Consider the following 11,264-nt stretch of genomic DNA (forward strand, 5'->3'; position numbering starts at 1 on the left):
AGTAATTCTTTGCTATAAGCAAACTGTGTAAAAAAAAAATAAAAAAATACTGATCACTTCCCCAAAGTATTACAATGTTACTATGGTAACATTGTACTACTTTGGTCAAAGTAAAATATGAAAAAAAAATCTTAAAAAAAAAGAAAAAAATTAATAAAAAATTAAAAATAAAAAAAAATTAATACTTTCACCAGTCAGTGTCCCTGATCACCACCATGCCAGTTTTATGATGACGCTGTACTGCACTGGTAAAAAAAATTGTGAAAATAATTTTTTTCATTTTTTCATTTTCCGAAATACAACTTCCAAAAACTTGCCATGCCTCTTATGAAGTACGTCGGACTGTCTACTTTGCAAAAAGGGGTCATTTGGATATCTGTACCGTTCTGACATTCTGGGACCTCAAGAAATTAGAGTGGCCGTCAGTATTTCAGGATTGATCAATTTTCAGATCTATACCATAGTTTGTGAACTCTATAACTTTCCTACAAACTAAAAAATACATCCTACATAATTTGGGTTATTTTCACCAAAGACATGTAGCAGAATACATTTTGGCCTAAATTTATGAAGAACAATTATTTATTTGCAAACTTTTATAACAGAAACAAAGAAAAACTTTTTCAAAATTTTTGGTTTTTTTTGTTAATTTAGCAAAAAATAAAAATCCCAGTGGTGATTAAATACCACCAAAAGAAAGCTCTAGATGTGTGAAGAAAATTATAAAATTTCAGTTTGAGTACAATGTTGTATGACCGCGCAATTGTCATTCAAAGTGTGAGAGCGCTGAGACCTGAAAAATGGCCTGGGAGGGAAGGGGGTAAAAGTGCCCGATATGGAAATGGTTAACGTCCACCCCCTTGCTGGTACTGTGTTATTAAGATCATAGATTGAGGAATAAGGCTTACCGCTATTCACGGACACTCACCCCCCACCGTCAATGTCCCACAAGGGAGGCCCCAGCTCATATTCAGCTTCTCTATTCTCCCATTGCAAGCAGGGGTGTCTCACTCACCAGGGGGTCTCTGATCCAAATTAGTATGGATATAGAGGGGTCACCTTCCATGAGTAGTGGAGCTGAGGGTGTCCTGTGCTCAGTCTTGCTGGCTTCCAGGTGTAACTCCCGGCGTGCTGCTTCACCAGCCCCCTCTCTCTCGTGCCTCACTCCGATCTCTTTCCTGCACACCACACACAGCAGACTTGAGGGTGCTCCTCCCCTGTCTTGTGGCTACTCCCAGGGTCCAAGTGTCCATCACCTTGTCCTCTCTCGTGGGATGCCAGCTCATCCACCGAGACGTCGGTCTTCCCCTCTTGGTCTGCAACACTCCGCACCAAGGGCACAACTGGAGACAGACCGGCAAGCAGGGGTTTTTTTTCAGCTATTGCTCTCCATGTTCATCGGGAGTTCCTATCATTAGCGTTCGATCAGCGCCATGTTCCGGCCCCGATAACCAGTGCTCTTCACCCCAGATTTTACTTTCTGACTGCCTATCACATTTCTTTTGGTGCTAAAATGCCAGGGCAGTACAACCCAATATCCCCCCAATGACCCCTTTTTGGAAAGTAGACATCCCAAAGAATTTGCTGAGAAGCCTTTTGAGTCCACGGAAGATCTTATTTCTTGCCGTAAAGTTTTGGAAAATGACCAAAAAAATAGTTTTTTTTCTTACACAAAGTTGTTACTTAAATGATATATTGCTCAAGCATGCCATCAGTATATGTGAAATAACACGCCAAAACACATTCTGCTACTTCTCCCGAGTATGGGGATACCACATATGAGAGACTTTTTGACAGTCTACATACTGGCTCCAAAAATCCACTGATTACCTCCAGGCTTTCAAATGGAATATTTCCTCATGTCCCTTCCTCACTACCTCTCACAGGTTTGGAGGCCCTAAAATGCTAGGATAGTACAAATACCCCCATAATTGACCCCTTTCTGGAAAGTAGACAACCCATTGAATTTGATAAGAGGCATGGTGCCTTTGCATGCGAGCAGGGGGATGGGAGTAGGGGTGATATTTTTTTTAAATTATTTATTTTGCTTTTTTTATTTTTACACTGTCCCTTTCATTTTTTTTATATCACTTTTATTGTTATCACAGGGAATGTAAATATCCCCTGTAATAGCAAAAGGCAGTGACAGGTACTCTTTTATAAGAAATTTGGGGTCTGTTAGACTCTAGATCTCTCCTCTGCCCTTACAGCTTTTGATCACACCAAGGTGTGATCAGCTGCTTTTCCAATTTTAAAATAGCGCTTTTTATGTCCAGTGCAATGGAAATGATGAATTGCTCATAGCTTCTATTCTCTTAGACCATAGAGATGACTGGAGGCATTTCAGTCTCCGATCAGCTCTATGGTCACCCAGCTGGACTGCCTGCTGCATTCTCGGGTTCCCCGGTGGGACAACAGAGCCCAAGAATATGGTGGAAGGCGGCACTTAGCTGCTAATAAAAATGAGAAAAGGATGATGCCTGTAGCTGCAGGTATCATCCCGGTATAACCAGAGTCCAAAAACGTAGCAGTATATTGCTGGTCCTTGTTTTTAAAAAGCCACAGATGTGGGACATTAACCTCTAATTGGCATTTTAACCCGTGTGTGTCACCTTTTGTGTCTGTACCAAGGCCAAACATTCCAGGGTTTGATTTAAAAAGGAGCCAAACAACTGTTTGCTAATAAATGGCTTTATATTGTCATCATCTTTCAATAAAAGAGCATTTTTTGGCATCATCAGTCATATTTTCAATTATCAATGCCAAAATTTCACAATTTCTACCAGCTTATGCAAACTTTTGAGCACAACTGTGTGTGTATATGTATATTAACATTCTGTTAATTCTCTTCACAGACGGATAACGTATGCGAATGTCTGACTGAAGCATCTCCAGAAAGAGCTGAGTGGAGTCTTTTTGAAAAATTGTTTGCTCCCATAATGTTTGCAATTTGTTTTCTTAAAAAAAGAAACATTTTATAAAGATCTCATGTACTCAGGTAACATCAGCAAATATTCGCAAATTTGAAATAGTCATATTGTATAAATGAAATCAATCATGGCTAATGCTATCCTGGAAACAATGTAAGGTAATGAAGTTAGAATGTTCAGTCAACGTTTTGATTTAATCTGCATTATTGCAGGTTTAATAATTGCAGGCATTTCCCACATGGGTATATGTATAGGCCTAGTTCTTTGAGCTATTCCTTTCTCTCTCTGGAAGACGGTGGACAGGTTTTTGAAAATCCAGCTTATTTTACGCATCTAAAGCAGCATTTCAAGATGGTGAAAGTAAGGTGCTAGCCCTATAGGTTCCTATGCAAAATCATGTCTTGACATAAGTGGATCATGAATACTCCCACAATATAACAAAATATGAAAATCAAAACATATACAAAAAAAATCACAACAAATTCATAACATTGAAAAAAGTCTCCAATCACCATAATCTTGTGAAAAAAATGTATGTGAAGCGCTCATCTTCCATAACCAAATATAGGTGTTCCACCTTGTGATCAGCTAAAATGTTCACTCACCAAATCCAAACGACCACCCAAGAAGTGTTAAAAGTGTATTGCACTTGGGCTGCAGCTTCCATCACACACTATAAAAAAAACTCAGTGTACAGTGAAATCAAATTCAGAAATTTCAGTACAAGAGAGGAGCCTGTATAACTCCACAAGGTTGAAGGCAAGGCTGGACTTTGACTTTAAACAAAGTCACTATCTTCAGAGAACAACATAACTCCTTCTTCCAATGTAATCTAGATGAGAGGGTAGGTGTTTGTAGTCCAAAACAGGAGAGTAACCTAAGTGACAACGCTGCTCCTCTACAGATGCATAACCCCCGGTTCACATATATGCGGCTGTGCGGGCCATGTTTTACATGGGCACGAGAGCCCATTCATTTGACACGCAGAGAAGAAGTCCCTGCACTTCTTTGGAAAACGCAGCCTGCACGGGCACCTCGGTTCCCAGTACGGTTGCGTTTTCCATTGCGGGCGGTGTGCCATTAGAACTAATGGCACCTGCCCACGGGTATGCATTTCTCTGTGCGGGTGGTGCGGCTGCGTGGATTTTCGTGTGGATCCGCAGCGGCACCACCCGCACAGATGTGAACTTAGGGTAATGGTGTGTGCGCGTTGTCAGCCTAGAATAGGCAGTGTGTTACTGGCAGGATCACCAGCTGAACATGAATGAAAAAAGGAAAACTAATGCAGCCGCCTCATCTGTCTGTAGACATCTTTAGCACTTGGAATCCCAAGGAGACCAGGTCACTGGCAACAATGCAAAGTTTTTTCCAGGATCCTAACATACCCACCTGAAAAAGTGATGACCAAAATTTAGTATAACTTTCATAAACCATAGCAGGTCTTTGTGCCTCTATAAAAAGTGACTTTGTTGTTCCATGAAATAGTTTAAAAAAAGAGCTGACTGTAAGGAAAGGTGTTATTCTTGCCTGTCCCACTATCCTAGTTGTTGATTTTTGCTTGCTTGAAAAGCCAAGACTGAAAATTCTTCCCACTTCCAGGTGTATTGGATGCCTGGTACCCACAACTGGCACCTAATCACTAATAATTCCCACAGTGAGATAGGGACTGACAGAAGGAGCCACAGCACGCATCAAGAAGAATGTCAAATGCTGAAGATTTGTCAGGTACCATAATGTGCAGGAGGGTGGGACAGGTAAGTATTAACTCTTTTTTTACAGGCAACTCTTTTTTATAAACTTGGAACAGAATTTTTATTACAGGATTATGATATCCTTTACCACCATAAAAACTTTATCCAATACCAACACCAGAATTATACTCGTCACCATAATCATATCTTCATCAGCTTTTTTAGTACAGAGTCCATTAGAAATGCATGGCAATTCACGTTGCTGTTCCCATTAAAAAAAAATGGTTCTCCCTGTGGTAAAATAAAAAATTGGGTGCTGGTTTTAGTACAGTTGCAGAGTCACCTAGATGGTATAACAGTTCACTGATTGGTTTTAACTTGTTGCCATAAATAGCTTTTTAATTTTGTGTATAAAAATTAAATGTAATGAAAATAGTAAAGCAAATATATCTTGTCTGTATGGATTACTGTGGTCAACAAATCAAATGTACACCATACAAATAAATTTGGTTTACACTTGTACGATAACCGTGTGTATTTATGTGCTCAAATAAACCCGTCAAGAGGCTGCCATTGCCACGCCCAACGACGTTAGTTTTCTATCATGATAAAACGAAAAAAAAAATTTAAAAGAAACATTTGAAAAAAAAATACAAATTCTATTATTGTTATATTCACCAAAGAAATGTAGCAGAATACATTCTGAATATTAGAATACATTATTCTATTAACCACTTCAATACCAGGCATGTATACCCCCTTCCTGCCCAGGCCAATTTTCAGCTTTCAGCGCTTTCGCACTTTGAATGACAATTGTGCAGTCATGCAACATTGTATTCATATCACATTTTTATATTTTTTTTTTCACACAAATAAGAGCTTTCTTGTGTTGGTATTTAATCACCACTGAGTTTTTTATTTTTTTGCTAAAACAAAAAACACCTGAAACTTTTGAAAAAAAAATGCGCTTTTCTTCATTTCTGTTATAGAATTTTGCAAATAAATAACATTTCTTCGTAAATATAGGTCAAAATGTATTCTGCTACATTTCTTTGGTGAAAATAATAATGACAATAATTGAATTTGTATTTTTTTTCAATTGTTTCTATAATTTTTTTTATTTTTAATTACATTTTTTCTTTTGTTTACTATTTTATTTTTCAGCACACTGTGACCAAAGCAATACAATATTACCATAGTAACATTGAACTACTCTGGGCAAGTGATCAGGATTTTGTTTTTGTTTTTTAACACATTATGAATGCTATTACCAATGTATTTCATTGATATTTGCAATAATTGTTACTGAATTAAACTGATTCATTCAGTCTTTTGTTGTTGTTAGCTGTGATTGGGCAAAGCTGATCACGTGATACAGATGGGCTGTGATTGGCCCTGTCTGTATCATGTGACTGTCTTGACCAGTCACAGCTAACAACGTAATTGTATACAATGGATGGTATGACAGGAAGCCATCCATTGTATACAATTGACATGTGATCTGCTGTGATTGGTCACAGCGGTCACATGACACTGGCAAGGGGCCAGTGTAGTGATATGTCATCGGCTGTGTCCCACAACCGGTGACAGATTGTGCCGCTGTGCGGCCCTGTCGCTGCGTGAGCGGCTTGTTTTGACAGGATGTCATATGACGCCCAGTCACAACGGCGAGTGTCCCCCCCTGGCCATCAATCTGCTATAGGCCGGGCGGGAAGGTGTTAAAGAAGAACTGGATTATGGAAGTTGTGCCAAAAAAGGCAAACAGAGGGCCAAATTACTAAAGCTATTATTGCCTGTGGTGTCTCTGCAGATTATCTTTCCCTATTGCTGACTAATTCTTCACTAATTCTTTAAAAAGCAATTTATGGCACCTATGTGGAGATGGTCATCTTCTGAGACTAACAGTCAGAGGCAGCAGTGCCTTAGATCTCACACTGCAGATCTACAGCTATGAGCTTGGGGACACTCACCTATCTGGAATTGCACTGGTATGTTCAGGAGGAATTTCAGACAAAGGGCACATTTTTTCAAGGAACTGCTACAGCACAATAAAGATTTTAAAGGTTCAGTATAAAGTAGCAAATGGTCACTTTTTGAATTCAGTTCCATTTTACTGAGTTCCTCTCCTAGAACACAGCACTTTAAAGCACAACATTGAAAAAAAGCCTTTATTTAATTTATAAAGAATTTTGCAGTGCCTGAATCATAATTTTAGTGTAATTTTAAACTAGACAAATTATAAAATAAAATGTATCCGTTATATCTACAGTTTTAAAATACAATTTTTTTAAGCAAACACAGACTAATGCAGAGAAAAAGTGTGTTTATTTTTTCTTTTTGTTACATTTTTGTCTGTTTATTGCAAAAAATGTAGAGTAGAGTAGTGATGCCTACTACAGTGATTTGCACCATCCACTTGAATCTTCTAGGTATGACATATTGATACTTCAAGCTGGTCCAATGTACTGTGGGGAAAATAATTATTTGATCCTTTGCAGATTGAAGTTTGCCCGCTTACAAAGAAATGAATGGTCAATACTTTTTATCATAGGTGTATTTTAAATGATACAGAATATCAACCAAAAATCCAGAAAAAACATGAGACAAATGTTATAAGTATTTGATCCCTTACCAACCAACACTAATTCTGGCTCCCATAGACTGGCTATGTGCTCATGTGGTACACAGATTAGTCTTCTCAAGTTAAGAAGGTTCTCCTAATGACAACTTGTTATGTATATAAAAGACACCTGTCCACAGGACCTCTTTCTTGGACACCACCATGAGCAAAACCAAGGTGCTGTCAAAGGATGTCAGGGACAAGATTGTAAACCTGCACAAGGCTGGAATGGGCTACAAGACCATCAGCAAGAAGCTTAGTGAGAAGGGGACAACTGTTGGAGCGATTATTCGCAAATGGAAGAAATAAAAATAACTATCAATCACCCTCGCTCTGTAGCTCCATGCAAGATTTCGCCTCATGGGGTAAGGGAAAAGTGAGGGATCAGCCCAGAACTAAATAGGAGGAGCTTGTGAATGATCTCAAGGCAGTTGGGACCACAGTCACCAAACAAACAATTGGTAACACAATACGCCGCCATGGATTGAAATCCTGCAGTGCCTGCAAAGTCCCCCTCCTCAAGAAGGCACATGTACAGGTCCATCTGAAGTTTGCCAATGAACATCTAAATGATTCAGAGAAGGATTGGAAGAAAGTGCTGTGGTCAGATGAGACCAAAATTGAGCTCTTTGGCATTAACTCGACTCATCGTGTTTGGAGGAAGAAAAATGCTGACAATGCCCCTAAAACACCATTCCTACAGTCAAGCACGGAGGTGGAAACATTATGCTATGGGGCTGTTTCTCTGCTAAAGGTACAGGCCAATTTTGTTGCATTGAGGGGCCAATGGACAGGCCATGTAATGTAAAATCTTGGATGAGAACCTTCTTCCCTTAGCCAGAACACTGAAGATGGGTCATGGATGGGTCTTCCAGCATGACAATAACCCAAAACATACCACCAAATCAACAAAGGAGTGGCTCAGGAAGAAGCACATTAAGGTCATGGAGCGGCCTAGCCAGTCTTCAGACCTTAATCCTATAGAAAATTTATGGAAGGAGCTGAAACTTTGATCTGCCAAGTGACAGTCATGAAACCAAGGATTTAGAGAAGGTCTGTAAGGCTAGGTTCACACCTGTGCAGTTTGCCTTTGATCTGTTTCTGCAGTGCTTTTTTCAGTGTGTTTTGCATTTTTGCCACATGTTTGATGTGAGGCTTTGTTTCAACTTGTTGCTGGGCAGAATAAAATGCAAAACGCATAAAAAGTGTGTCAAAATTGCACTACATGCTTTTCTGCAGCTTCTCCATTGAAGTCTATTTCCAAAAAACGCAACGTTTGAATACGCATAGATGTTAACCTTTCACATAGGAAATCATGTTAAATGGACTGCTGTGTGTTTCTGCATAACACAAAATGCAGTGGAAAACGCATAGGTGTGAAACCTAAACTAAAGAAAAGTGGACCAAAATCCCTCCTGAGATGTGTGCAAACTTGGTAACCAACTACAAGAAACGTCTTAACTTTGTGCTTGCCAACAAGGGTTTCTCCACCAAGTACTAAGTCATGTTTTGCTTGTGGATCAAATACTTATTTTACTCTCTGAATGCAACTCAATTTATAACATTTGTATCATGTGCTTTTTCTGGATTTTCGGTTATATTCTGTCTCTAGCATTTACAATACACCTATGATAAAAATTATAGACCCTTCTGTAGGTGGGCACACTTACAAAATCTGCAGAGGATCAAATAATTATTTTCCCCACTGTAACTATGAAAAAATATGCATGCCTAAGCTTCAGCTTTAAAGGTGAACTATATAATAATTAACTTTAGTCTGCATACAAAAATCATATATGTTCTTCCTTGAATTTTGGTGCGATTTGTGTATTTCTTCTTCTGTGCAGTAATCAATCCAGTGCAGGGGTGGACTCACAACTCATGGGGCACCCGGGCAATAAGAGATAATGGGGCCCCCCTGTGTCTCTGCCTACACTAAAGCCAAAGCCACACCCACACAACACCCCACCTACATATTTTAGCTCAGTTGCATATAAAGGGCATTAAAAATAATTTTAAAAATAATAAAACAACATCGCGGGGCCCCCCTCCCCTCCTTCGGGTCTGCTATGGGGTTTGAGGGGAACCCCCATGCTAAAATTAAGAAAATATGGTGTGGGGGTGTCCCCCCAAGATCCATATCAGACCCTTATCCGAGCATGCAGCCCGGCAGGTAAGGAAAGAGGGGGACGAGCGAGCGCCCCCCCCCCCTCCTGAACCATTCCAGGTCACATGTCCTCAACATGGAGGGTGCTTTGGGGGGTTCCCCCCAAAACACCTTGTCCCCATGTTGATGGGGACAAGGGCCTCTTCCCCACATCCCTGGCATGTGGTTGTAGGGGTCTTATTGGAATCTGGAAGCCCCTTTAGCAAGGGGGCCCCAAGATCCCGGCCCCCCCAATATAAATGGGGTACGTTATCGCTACCCATTCACAAAAAAAAAGTGTAGTGTGAAAAAGACAGGAGACAGTCTTTGATAAGTCCTTTATTAAAAGAAGAAAAATAAAAGAATGTCCCCAGAAGTAGATCCAACGTCAATCACGATGATAGGCTTCCCTGCAGAGATGAGTTTTCAAGGATCACCTAAAGGCTGACAGGGAAGGAGATAGCCGACAGCTTGGGGTAGTAAGGTGCAGAGATGAGAGAGGCTTACCTAAAGGCTGTTACGGTAAGAGATAGCTAGACACATATTGGGGTAGGTAGTTCCAGAGATGGGAAAGGCTCTGGAGAAGTCTAGGAGGTGATTAGGAGAGAAGGTGATGAGGGGGCTAGACAACAGGAGGCCTTGGGAGGAGCAAATGGAGAGGAATACTCATTAATTGCAATTGTGTTTATATAGCACTTACTTTGTTTCCTACAATTTAGCAGAATTTATCAGGTTGACAGCCACTGCCTTGATAAAAGTGTCCATGTGTGGCCCTAAAATGCTCTTGGTGTTTATACCTCACATGTAAATCAAGTATTGTATCTTGTGTTCCACAACAAAGAAAGATTTTGGGTTGAATGTTCTAACGTCCGTGGGACACCTGCATATCTGTGAGAATAGTGATAGGTCCATAAAAAAATGTTACCTGTTGCATTAGTTTTCCTTCAGAAAAATTAATACCAGAGGTCCAGTTTTAGTAATTAGCCCCCACGTGTCTTTCCATAGGCTAAAAAATGAGCAATCTAAGGACATGGAAGTTGAAAAAGAGGTCTGAGGCTAGTTAGATTGTGTCTGCATGGTAATGCCCCTCTAGCTTAGAGTAGAACTGGCAAGGCTAGGTTGCTCGATTATTTACATATTCATAACAAGCAGTAAATTATCTTTAAAACAACTCTTTATTGACATCTGTAGCAAAGGCACTGTGGAACCATTAATTCTCAAATTTCACAATTAAGTTGTTCACGTCAGGTCTCAGTAATCAGCTCTTTTCCTACCTGTGCACCTTCTTTGTACTAGAGGTTAAAAGGCTGGAAAGCTGTTGATTTACTGCAGGGTAGGGGGAGTTGAGCTACTGAAAAATAAAGTAAAAGTGTTCCTGCTCTAACTTTTAGGATTGAATTGCTCCACAGTGCCTGCAACTTTAACCATAAATATGTAAATGCCCATAGTCAGGTCAGAGTTTTGCTTTAAGGCTGGGTGCTCATTGTGATTGTTAGTTGCAGGATTAAAAAGTATTTTTTTCACAGAAGGTTAGGAGCAGTGCTGTTTTTCCTGCTGTATGAAAAATTATTTAAGCCTAGGTTCACACTATTGGTGGTTGCGGGAATCACAGATGTTCCTGTACCCGCAACCATCCGCAGCCAAATGGTGCCCCCCAAAAATCTAAAAATGCAGCACATTTGAGTGTACGGAAATTGCTGGGAAATTGCATGGTGCAAAACCACCATGCAATTTCCTGGCCAAGGCGGTTTAAAAATGGTGCTAGAACCTTTTTCCTGCACGAAGTGCAGGCACGGCAGCTCATTCAAATGAACGGGCTTTTGTGCCTGGGCAAATATGTGAACCTTTCTAAAACTGAGCTTGTAATATTTCCTCCT

The 11,264-nt window shown here is 40.0% G+C and overlaps 1 protein-coding gene across 1 annotated transcript in view; it reads left to right on the plus strand.

Moving 5' to 3' along the window:
• The window catches only part of LOC149463483 (phospholipase A and acyltransferase 2-like), an 83,096-nt gene extending 77,947 nt beyond the window's left edge, over nt 1–5,149 (plus strand). The window contains exon 5 of the mRNA XM_089675019.1: nt 2,856–5,149. Coding sequence (XP_089531145.1) covers nt 2,856–2,981 — 126 coding nt within the window. The 3' untranslated portion in view covers nt 2,982–5,149. The remainder of the gene's footprint in view (nt 1–2,855) is intronic.
• The last annotated feature ends 6,115 nt before the right edge of the window (nt 5,150–11,264 follow it).

Source organism: Staurois parvus, unplaced genomic scaffold, assembly GCF_062004578.1.
Source record: "Staurois parvus isolate SC_StPar_1 unplaced genomic scaffold, SC_StPar_1.0 ptg000154l, whole genome shotgun sequence".
Taxonomy (NCBI): Eukaryota; Metazoa; Chordata; class Amphibia; order Anura; family Ranidae; genus Staurois; species Staurois parvus.